The 11,996-nt window shown below is 41.2% G+C and overlaps 1 protein-coding gene across 1 annotated transcript; it reads right to left on the minus strand.

Annotated features, from left to right (window-relative positions):
• Positions 1-858: 858 nt before the first annotated feature.
• Positions 859-1,524, minus strand: LOC138895491 (uncharacterized). Its single transcript, XM_070180181.1, has one exon. It carries the CDS (start codon positions 1,522-1,524, stop codon positions 859-861), a length of 666 nt encoding a protein of 221 aa, XP_070036282.1.
• Between the last annotated feature and the right edge of the window lie 10,472 nt (positions 1,525-11,996).

Below are 11,996 nucleotides of genomic sequence, written 5' to 3' on the forward strand. Positions count from 1 at the left end.
ATTGATAGGCTTTGGCCAAACCTCTCCGTCCATTTCTGCGAGTATGTGTGCTCCTTCTGTTAGTACTCTATGAACCATGTATGGCCTTGCCAATTGGGCGAAAATTTCCCTTTGGCTTCATCTTGATGCGGGAAGATCCGCTTCAGTACCAGCTCCCCCGATGCGAACTGTCTAGTTTTGACCATTGTGTTGAAAGCTCTAGACATCCTATTCTGATAGAGTTGACCATGACACACTGTATTCATTCTTTTCCCGTAAATGATAGCTAATTGTTCATAGCGTCTTCTTATCCATTCTGCATCACTAAGTTCAGCTTCTTGTATAATTCTTAAAGAATGAATTTCAACCTCGACAGGAATGACAGCTTCGGTACCATAGACCAGCAAATAGAATGTTTCCCCGATTGATGTGCGTACTATGGTACAGTACCCCAATAAGGTAAATGGTAACTTCTCATGCCATTGTTTGTGGTTGTCTACCATATTCCTCAGTACTTTCTTGATATTCTTGTTTGTGGCCTCCACAGCTCCATTCATTTGAGGCCTGTATTTTGTGGAATTCTTGTGCTTGATTTTGAAGGTTTCGCACATAGCTTTCATTAGGTCACTGTTGAGATTGGCAGCGTTGTCGATGATGATGGACTCTGGAACCCCGAATCGGCAAACAATACGATCTCTGACAAAATCTTCGATGACTTTCTTAATTACAGCTTTGTAGGATGCAGCTTCGACCCATTTTGTGAAGTAGTCTATGGCCACTAAAATGAACATGTGCCCGTTTGAAGCGGTGGGCTCGATTGGTCCAATGACGTCCATTCCCCAAGCGGCAAAAGGCCAAGGTGCACTTGTTGCATTGAGTTCATTTGGTGGCACCCGTATCATATCTGCGTTTATTTGGCGCTGATGACATTTCTAGACATACCTGATGCAATCTGTTTCCATAGTCATCCACAAATAACCTGTTTTTGGCTAAAACGAAACCATTCATGTGTGGTCCGCAAGTTCCCGAGTGTATTGCTTCGAGTAGTTTGGAAGCTTCCTTGGCGTCAACATACCGTATTAACCCTAAGTCTGGTGTCCTTCTGTACAGAATTCCTCCACTTTGGAAGAAATGGTTGGACAATCTTAGGAGCGTGTATTTTTTAGTATGATTTTCATGCTCCGGGTACTCTCGTTTTTCCAAGTACTCCTTCTGGATTCTCGGGACATGCCTAAACTCTATCTTCATGAACCTCCTCATCATCTCTTGCACATGATATAGATATGGTAATATCTTGGTATTCTTTGTAGCCCATTCTCCCTGTACCTGATGTACTAGAAGATCTGAATCACCAATTACTAGTAATTCCTGGATATTCATGTCAACGGCCAAATTGAGCCCCAATATGCAAGCCTCATATTCTGCCATATTATTGGTGCCCGAAAATCTGAGTTTCGCACATACTGGATAATGTTGACCTATTTCTGACACCAAAACGGCTCCAATACCCACTCCTTTGAAGTCTGTGGCTCCATCGAAAAACATTCTCCATCCGTCGTAGGCTTCGGCGATATCTTCTCTTACGAATAATACTTCTTAACCATGAAAATACGTTTTTAGTGGTTTGTATTCTCCTCCTACAGGATTTTCCGCAAGATGATCCGTTAATGCTTGTCCTTTAACCGCCTTCTGAGTCACATAGACTATGTCAAATTCACTCAACAATGTCTGCCATTTTGCCATCTTTCCTGTATGCATGGGTTTCTGGAAGATGTACTTCAAAGGATTCATCCTTGATATGAGATATGTGGTATAGGCATAGAAGTAGTGCCTCAGTTTCTGGGCTATTCAGGTCAAAGCACAGCAGGTGCGTTCGAGCAAAGAGTACCGTGCTTCGTAGGGTGTGAACTTCTTACTCACATAGTATATGGAATGTTCTTTCCTTCTCTCTTCAGTCCAATTGGTTGCGGCATCCTGCTTTAACATTTTGTAAATCGGCTCACAAATCACAGTTGATTGTGCTATGAAGCGGCCGATGTAATTAAGACGTCCCAAGAAGTTCATCACGTCTTTCTTATTCTTTGAAAGTGGCAAATCCTGGATAGCCTTGACCTTTGATGGGTCTAGCTCAATTCCTCGGCGACTGACGATGAACCCTAATAACTTTCTTGCGGGGACCTCAAAGGCACATTTTGCGGGATTGAATTTCAAATTGTACCTTCGAAGCCGATCAAAGAATTTCCTCAAGTTTGCTATATGATCTATACTCTTCTTGGATTTGATGATGACTTCATCCACATATACCTCTATCTCCTTATGTATCATGTCGTGGAAACTAGTTGCCATGGCCCTCATTCCCAGTATTCTTCAGACCAAACGACATCATTTTATAGCAGTATACCCCCCACGGTGTAATAAAAGCTGTCTTTTCGGCATCCTCTTCATCCATACAGATCTGATGATATCCCGCGAAGCAATACACAAAGGATTGGAGTTCATTCTTGGCGCAGTTGTCGATCAGTATGTGTATGTTGAGTAACAGGAAATTATCTTTGGGACTTGCTCTGTTTAGGTCCCGATAATCGACGCATACTCTGACTTTCCCATCCTTCTTCGGAACTGGCACGATGTTAGCCAACTAAGTTGGATATTCAACCACTCTGAGAACCTTAGTTTTGATCTGGTTAGTGACTTCTTGTTTGATTTTTAGACTCATATCTGGCTTGAAATTTCTGAGCTTCTGGTTTACTGGCAGACACATTGGGTTGGTAGGTAGTTTATGAGCCACTATGGATGTCCTCAAACCGGTTATATCATCATAGGACCATGCAAAGATATCCTCATACTCCTTTAAGAACCGGGCGTACTCTGCCTTCTCTGATGGTGATAGGTGGATGCTTACATGTGTTTCCTTGACTATTTCGGAGTCTCCTAGATTAACTGTTTCAGTCTCATCCAAATTGGACTTAGGCTTGTTTTCAAAGTTTTCCACTTCTCTGACAATTTTCTCGGGTATTATATCCTCTTCCAGATCCTTTGAATCATTAGCCTTATGTTGCGTTGTCTCATTACATATCACAGGCGTAAGTTCATCGGGATAGGTAATAATAATGCCGTAGAGAAAAAACTTAAAGAATAATAATAAATACTAAAAATAACAATGCATTAGATAAATCTTGAAAATGTCAAACAGGTACGGCTCGATGACCCGAGCAATTATTTCAAAACAAAACATGCTTAAAATAAAATACTGAAAATGTCTTAAATGCTCATAAAAATTGCTTTTAAAATAAATGATGCTAATTGCCAGGTTACCCAGGAAATCTGCGGGCCCTTGATGGTGCAGCAGTCCAGTTCTTGAGAAAAGCTCCCTTCTCCACGGTCTGAATAATGAGGCCTTCCTCCTCAACTATCGCACCGCAATCCATGTCTTCATCATCCAGAAACAGATTCCTTATACCACCTAGAACTTCATCTTCTTCGGACTCCCACATCATGTAAGCATGATGAAATGACTGGCTCAAATGTGGTACTGGTTTCTTTAGAGGGTAATAAGGACCACGCTATGGTGGCAACCAATTCTGATACTCATGTCAGGTGTATTCATACCCAAGACCAAACGTTGTGCCGTGACGCTTTAGCTGTATTGGTATGGTGACCCCCTGGAAATTCTTACCGAGACCTCTGCCAGGCTCATACCCTGTCCATGCCAATATGCCTTCTATCTTACTGCTCCACCATTTGTCCTTTTCAATTGCGTTGACGTGCTCGATGCGATGGTATGTTTCTCCACCCAACTTCCTTCTATTCTCGATGACCGGAACAGTTTGACTGGTGTAAATGGGATTCTTCCGTCGCCATGGATGATCACTTTCTGATGGTTCCACTCAAACTTCATGACCTGATGTAGAGTAGAAGCTATGGCCCCAGCGGCATGTATCCAAGGTCATCCCAATAATAGGTTGTAGGTAGAAGATATGTCCAACACTTTAAACTCACCATCAAACCAAGTTGGGACCATCTGTAGGCTGAGGTTGGTTTCCCCAATTTTGGCCCTTTGAGACCCATCAAATGCTTTCATATTCATACTTTCTGCTCGTATCTCGTGTAGGACTTTACCCAATCTTTCCATAGTCGTTAGTGGACCTATGTTAAGACTCAAACCCCCATCTATCAGGACTCTGTCAATGAACTTATCCTCAAACTGCGCTATGATATACAGTGCCCTGTTGTGACTCAGTCCTTCTGGTGGTAGCTCGTCTTCATGAAAAGTGATCTTGTGGCTTTCCAACACTTGTCCTACCATATTGTCCATCTCCCCACTGGTAATGTTATTGGGTACATAGGCTTCGTTCAACACCTTCATCAAGGCATTCATATGTGCCTCGGAGTTTTGCAGCAGTGATAAAATGGATATTTGAGCAGGGGTTTTGTTCAGATGATCAACCACAATATACTCTCTTGCCTGCACCTTTCTCCAAAGATCATCTGGACCAGTCTCACTGAAATGCGGTTTAGAGGCTGCTTCTTTGCTCGTTCCTTCCAAATGCTCAGGTGTATAAATTCTACCAGTTCTGGTCATGCCTTGTGCTGCACCTGTTTCTTCCATTTTGGCCTTTCCTTTCCTTCTTGCTTCCGCAACATAATCCCATGGTATAGTATTAGACTTATAAGATGGTGTAGGTGCTACCATCACGGTGAAGGGTGTTGTTACTTCAACCTTAAACGGAGTTGGTGCAGCTACCTCAAGTTTAATTGGTGCCTGAGTTTGTACCATGATAGGTGTAATAGTGACTGGAGCTTTTTTAGGATTATCCCCTTCTCGAATCAGTTCAATTGACCCCTCTGAGTCCCATTCTTCATCGGTCTCTATCATGTTTACCCCTCCGCCCCTGTGATCCGGGAGAGGATCGTTATGGATATTGGGTGAAGCCTCCTTTGCTTGTATGACTTTGGTGTCAATTAATGTCTGAATCTTATCCTTCAAAGTACGACACTCATCCATAGTGTGACCCTTCATGCCTGAGTGATAGGCACATGTCTTATTTGGATTACTCCACTGGGAAGAGTTTTCCATAGGAACAGCGGGAATGAGAGTGACATAACCGGCAACTTTTAATATCTCATACAATTGGTCAATAGGTTCGGCAATAGGAGTGTATTGTCTGTACGGTCTGCGGTCGAAATTTGGTCTAGGTTTTTGGTAGTTTTGGTGGGCTGATGGTGAGTGGTAGTATGCGAGTTGGGTGTTATAGGTATGGTAAGTGGTGGCAGGTTATCTGGGAGGTGAAGGCTAATATGTGGGAGGAGGTGTTTGGTATGTGAGAGGAGACTTCGGACCTTGGGTTACTATTACTGCACCTACTTCTTTCTTCTTGGAGATACCTCCCGACTGCATGGCCTTATTTGTGGCTTGGAGTGCTTCACAACTTGTCACCATTCCGCTTTTTATCCCTTCTTCTATTCTCTCTCCCAACTTGATGATATCAGAGAATTTATGGTTTTCAATAACCATCAATCTTTCGTAGCATTGCGGATCCTGAGCTCTGATGAAGAACTTATTCATCTGTTCTTCTTCCAGCACTAGCCTTAATTTTGCACCTTCAGACCTCCATCGACTAGCATACTCGCGAAAAGTTTCTGTTGGCTTCTTCTTGAGATTTTTAATGAAGAAAATGTCTGGTGCATTTTCTGTGTTAAACCTGAATTGATCCATGAAATCCGATGCCATGCTTACCCAATTAACCCATTTCTTTGGGTTCTGACTGATGTACCAAGACAAGGCGTCTCCAGTGAGGCTTCTCATGAACCGCTTCACGCAGATTCTTTCATCCCTGCGAACTCCTACAAGCTTGTCACAATATGTTCTCAAGTGCACTTTTGGATCACTAGTCCCGTCAAACATTTCGAACTTAGGAGGTTTGTAACCCTCTGGTAGTTCTACATCTGGCTGAATACATAATTCTTCATAATTCAAACCCTCAATGACTTTGCCCCCTTCGACACTTTGAACCCTGCCGGTAAGTTTCTTGAGTTCCTCTGCCATGTTCTTGATGAGCAGGTTCTTCTCGGCGGATTCGGGTATGTATAGGTTCTGTTGTGGGGTGTGGGGTAAGTTTTCCACATATATGGGATTGCTTTGGTGAAATCAGGGAATCTGGGCATAATGGTGGTCATTGGTTGAGTTTTGCGTGTCAGGAGTAGGCTGTGATGCATTCTGAGTGGTGTGGTATGTGGTAGTTTGTGGGTACTGGGTCAGATGATGATGATGTTGTGGAGGAGTTGGTACTGGTGGAGGATTAGGATTTTGGGGAGGCGTGGCGTATTGATGAGGTGCGGGAGGATTTTGCGGGTGCTGGGTTTGTTTGTTTTGAGGAGGTGTTGGGATTTAGGCGTTTTGTTGGTTAATGTCGGGAACATTCAGGGTGAGGGAAAGGTTTGCCAATTTACGGACCTGCTCAAGTTCCCCTTGTAACTCCAGTATATTTTGCTATAACTGTAAAACCAAGTCATTCTACGTCGGAGTACTTCGACCATCCGAAGTCTCAACATTCTCTGCTCGTGTAGCGTTGTCTTTCCTGATACTGCTCAGATCATCCATCTTAGCCTTTCCTCTGTTCTTAGGATCACTTGGAGGAGGAGGTGGTGGAGTACCTCTATATCTGGTATGATATGCCGATGATACCAATATGCACAAACTAACCTTAGGGGATGGGAATAAGCAAAGAAAAGAAGAAAAACAAAGGGTAAACAAGTCAGTAAGGAGTATTAAAAGGAGATTTACGATATTTAAACACGTATTGCGTAATTATAAATTCACTTTCTAATTTGGGGACCTCGTCGTGCCCGAGGTAGGACTAGCGACATCTAGCTTTGGAGAAAACTCAATGCTGATAACTACATCATTTCATTAATATAATAAATAGACCAAATCTCTACTAAAATGGCAATAATTTTAAAGAGTTACTAGTGGCATTTGCCTTATTACAATCAAATTCTAAAACGAATCTAGAAAATATCATTCCTAATCTACTCGGTCCCAGAGGGACCTTCTCCAAGCTTGGCCTTCTTAGCCCCGTCAAACAGATTCCCCAAGTCGTGCATGTCCAACAGCAGATTCGCCCTTACTAAATTTCCTCCTTCATTGCCCTCTGCATTCTGAGAATCCGAGACCCTTTTCCTCATCTTTCCCTCAAGTTCCATCAAACCCTGCTCCAAATACTCCAACCTTTCTGTTGATTTAGTAGCGATTCCCCTCCATTCATTCATTGCTTCCATGTCCACTTTATGTTGTTCCAAATGCCTGGCCTCAATTCAAAGACCCTTTTGCGCAACCTCTTGTATTTGACTTGTGCTTCAATAGTGTCGTCTATGACCCTATTTCGCAAATTAACCCCTGGATTGACCTCTCCTGCTATGTCATCGACCAACCATGATGGGTAGAAGTATACGTGGCCGGCAAGATACCTGTCTGGCTCGATGGTATCTTTCTCCACAATAATCTTTTGATGCCACATGTGTTGTGCCTCGAACTTGAATGGAATGGCATTCACTTGGAAGCCTTCTTTGTAATGAACCATTTTGGAAACTTGTGGTATAACTTGTTTTCTCCCAGCTTGCCTCATGACTCTGATAGGAGCATAATGATAGATTCCCCTTAATCCGATTAGCACTAGATGAGGAACATCTCTCGACCTGATGATGAATTCACTGCCAGGGAACCACTCGAACATCCAATGTACCTTGTCATCAGTCAAATTGCTAAAAAAATGTACCCAGCTCACAGTGTTTTCTGGTTGTGCAAACCTGTCTGGGATAAAAGTAATTCTCTTTGGATGGTGATAAGCTATGTGGTCATTCCATGGTCGTCGCGAAAATTCTTGACGGTATTGTCCTCTCTGAAGGTGTTCCAACAACCATATTTGCAGCAACAGATTGCAACCCTCGAAATGCCTATATCCCTTTTTTTGCAACGGTCTAAGGCTTGGTACATCTCAGCCACGATCATTGGGACAATAGTAAAAGTTTGCCCCTCAATTCTTTCCATTAGGGTCTTAGTGAACATAGCTAGGTAAGTGTGGATCCTTTCTCCTTGTATCGGGAATATCAACATCCCCAGAAAACAGACAATGAATACAAAAACCCGGCGGTGAGTCCAACCCAAAGAAGTGATGGAAAATTCATCACGGTAAAGATGATATGATTTGTTGTGACCATATCGCTCGTAAAGGAAGTCGAATGGTATGTAAGATTTCTTCAGACAGACTAACTCATCATTTTTCCTGAAACCCATCATTTTTAGGAAACCTCGAGAAGTACGGTTTTCCGGTACCAACAAACAAGGGCTATCCCATGGGAGCCCAGCGAAGCCTCCTATTTCCTCTAGAAGGGGAGTCATTTCTATATCACCAAAACGGAAGACGGCCCTCTTCTCATCCCAGAACATGGTGGCAACCTCAATTAACACATTGTTCGGCTGAATATCCAATAAAGAAGGTGAATTTCCGAGAACTCTTTTCATATGATTTTTGTCACTTGGCGAGAGATTTTTCCACCAATCTAGCAACAAAGGTGGGATACTTCGAACCATGCCGAACCTGGGGACTTCGTGCCTCATTTCTGCAAAACAAATAACGTTAGCCCTTCCAGTATTTTGTCAAGTATTTTGCATGATGAAGACGGTAAATACAATATTAAATGAAATGTAAAGACATAAAAAGAAAGAAAAACAAGGAAGAAGTTAGTTCGCGCAATATGAAAGAATTGTAATAAGACAAGCAAGGGGGTAGGGGTAGGGAGAGACATGATGTAGCAAATTTAAAAATGATTCGGAGCAAGTGAACATGACTAGAAAATAAAGGAAAACGCACATTGTAACCAAATTAAGCAAATATTTGCATATTAATACAAATTCAAAATAGAGGGAAATAGGGGAAATGGTGTGCATGTAGCCATAAAAAGGGAAAATGGAAGCGGGATGTTCATGTAACGATAAAGAACAAGGAAACACATTATCCAAGAAGACTAATTCATATAGACCAAGTTCGCTATAGTAAGAGCCTAAACATATCCTCAGCAGAGTCACCATGCTGTCGCGCCCCTTCTTTATCGTGAAATCAGGCCTCGACACGTGACAACTCTTTTAAAGGAAGGTGTTAAAACAGAGAGTCGCCACCTAACGGGTTTGAGATGCGTTAGGGCACCTATTTGCAAGTAACTCTGGTTTAACCAGTTTGCATCACCAAAGATCGGGTAAGGGCTCAAATTACCTCAAAGAGAAGCTGTTATCTTCGAGGTCCACAACTATAGGTCCCAGCCGAACTTAAATTATATGAATTAGTCAAATAGTCAGAGAGAAAACAAGAACTTTGAAAAAGAATCATTATTAGAAAGTCCTTGAGTAAACACAGATAATTGGTTTAAAGACAAGATGGGGGGTCCTAAGTTTTTTTAGCCTAAAGGATCACCCCGTGCAACATAAATAATACTCTGTAACTCCCTCGAGATGGGGTGTTACTCGTATTATTCAGCGGGCACAGACTATCATCTTCTGCTATCTTTAGGTTTTTACCTAAAGCGCACTAGTTGATTCTAAATTGTGCCCTAGGCGTGCACTACCCATCCCATGCCTATGGCCCAGGAGGCGTTTGGACCTCTATTTTGGATGATTTCTAGACTTAGCTTAGGCTTCACAGAAATGATAAAACTAGGTGACATATAAAACAAGTTGGGCTTCATGTAAAAGCAATTAAGGGCTCAAGTTATCCTCCACACTTAGACAATAAATGCACGCAAACAAATTAGGCGGGTGACAATTTCACAATTAATAGAGTCTTAAATCTTATAGTCATGGCATCTAGGTGATTCTGGATTTAAACGTGCAGGCAGTGTTGCTTTGAATATCGCGAGTATTACAAATCTTATAGGCATACTTTCTAAATTGTTTGCGCAGTAAAGCAGTGAGACAGTTGGTAGTTCAAAATTGCCAGTGTTCGTTTTTGTCAACACGCTTTTAGGCGAGCAGTAGGATCCTATAGGCAGGATTTCTAGAAATTGGCAGTTGAAACTAGTTATTCCTCATTTTATTCCTACAGGCATGCTTTCTAGGCGAGCAATTTAATGGGAATGTCGGTAATAGTAGCATTCGATTACAGTCCTATAGGCATGACATCTATGTGGATATTATAAAGAGCAGGTGTTTATTACTTAACGTAATCCTATAGGCATGATATCTAACATGAAGCAATTTGAACGAATAATTACTGTGTTGCAGTATAGTAGAAAGATAATAACGTGAGAGTGGAACATGAGAACATATGAGATTATTTATGTCCTATAGGCATGTTATCTAACAAAACACATAGAAACAAAGCATGCTGAACAAATTAAACACTAAGATCCTATAGGCAGGATTTCTAACGCATAATAACTGAACACAATTGAGCATAATAACACATTTTGAGCAAAGTAGAGCACCTATAGGCAAGATCTCTACCCATTTCACTGCAAGTATTAAGATAAACCCCATTTTTTCAGTTTTACTAATACCCCAATTGTTATTACAACATTATTACAGACCCAACGAATGGCATAAATTACAAAATAAAATAACTATAGTAAGCCTACAACAGGCCCAAAGATATACCCAGTCGGGCCAAACCTTCATTCTCATGGTTCATATCAGCCCAAAAATTACATCTCCATTGACATAAGGCAGCCAAAAACTAATTGATGCACCCAGTAGGTAGAAAATAGAGTTGAGCAAAAAGAACCAAAACCCTAGTGTGTCAGAGTTCCCAAGGGATTCAGGAACCCAGGGAAGTGCTCACACTAGGGAGGTTAATAGAGGACATTCAAGGAATGACTAAGGACAAAATCCTAGTGTGTGAGAGTTCACAAGAGTCTTAATTGGACCCCGAGTAGTGCTCACACTAGGGAGGTTAATGATAGAACCTAGGTATCCTTGGCTTTCAGCATGGCTAAGAATGAGAGCTAAAAAAGAGCCCAGGTAACAAGTGAAGTAAACCAAGGTTGAGAGACAAAACTAAAGGACACAGACATAGTCAAGTTGCATATATAGCAGATAGTTGAACACGTCATAGAGTTTAAGAACAAACTTATCAAAGATTTAGAAAATAGGTTCAACACTTAGTGCATAAACAGTCCTACATTAGCAAACTCAAGGGAAGAACATATTTGCAAGATTGATGAAAAGTATCATACACGGCTCATAATACAAAAGAAAAGGTTCACATTATACTAAATATAAGTCCTAGTGTTATGAAGTAGTCACACTAATTTGGTGGCAGAACTACATTTAGACATGATGGGGAAACAGATTACTACAACTACATGTGAATCAGGGAAGTAAAAACATGATAAAGTGGGATATTGGTAGAGAACTAGTCGTGATTGACAGGATTAAAACATGCTTCATAAGCAAGATATAACCACAAAATTTCAGAATAGACTTGTGCCATAGAATAGATGTAAACATTCATGTTTTGAACACATTTGACTTGTTGACTAAAGGGGATACATATTACGTAAGTAAAGCATGTTCACACAATAGGATTGATAGGCTAAATCAGAATAAGACACCACAGAGATGCTTACAAGTGCAAAGATCCCAAACAGTAGTAACACATTGAGAAGAATCTAATTTACTCGAATCAAGTTTAGGCATGCTTTGAGCTATTAACATTATGAAGTTAAACGTTAAAGAGACCTAAAAATTGGAGTAAAATAAACAGAATCTCACATAAAACAACCCAGAAAACTCATTAAACTAATGAACTTCAGAAGTGAAGACAAATGCAAATAGCAGATACATAGGAACGAAATTACAAAGGTTCGGTAATTCACCAGTTAAACGAAAATACAAGAAAGAATAAAAGTTCGCAGTGTTCTGAACATCAACAAGAAGCAAGAGCCCAGAATTTAGTGGCCTTGGTTTTCAGCCAGTGAAGAACCAAAGTATAGAACGAGATAATGAAGAAATAACAGAATAAAGCTTT

Source organism: Nicotiana tomentosiformis, chromosome 7 (assembly GCF_000390325.3).
Source record: "Nicotiana tomentosiformis chromosome 7, ASM39032v3, whole genome shotgun sequence".
In the NCBI taxonomy this organism is placed as follows: Eukaryota; Viridiplantae; Streptophyta; class Magnoliopsida; order Solanales; family Solanaceae; genus Nicotiana; species Nicotiana tomentosiformis.

What these genes read in the sequence shown, in the direction of transcription:
- LOC138895491 (XM_070180181.1), bottom strand. Translation starts at nt 1,524, where the DNA reads ATGTTTTTCGATGGAGCCACAGACTTCAAAGGAGTGGGTATTGGAGCC.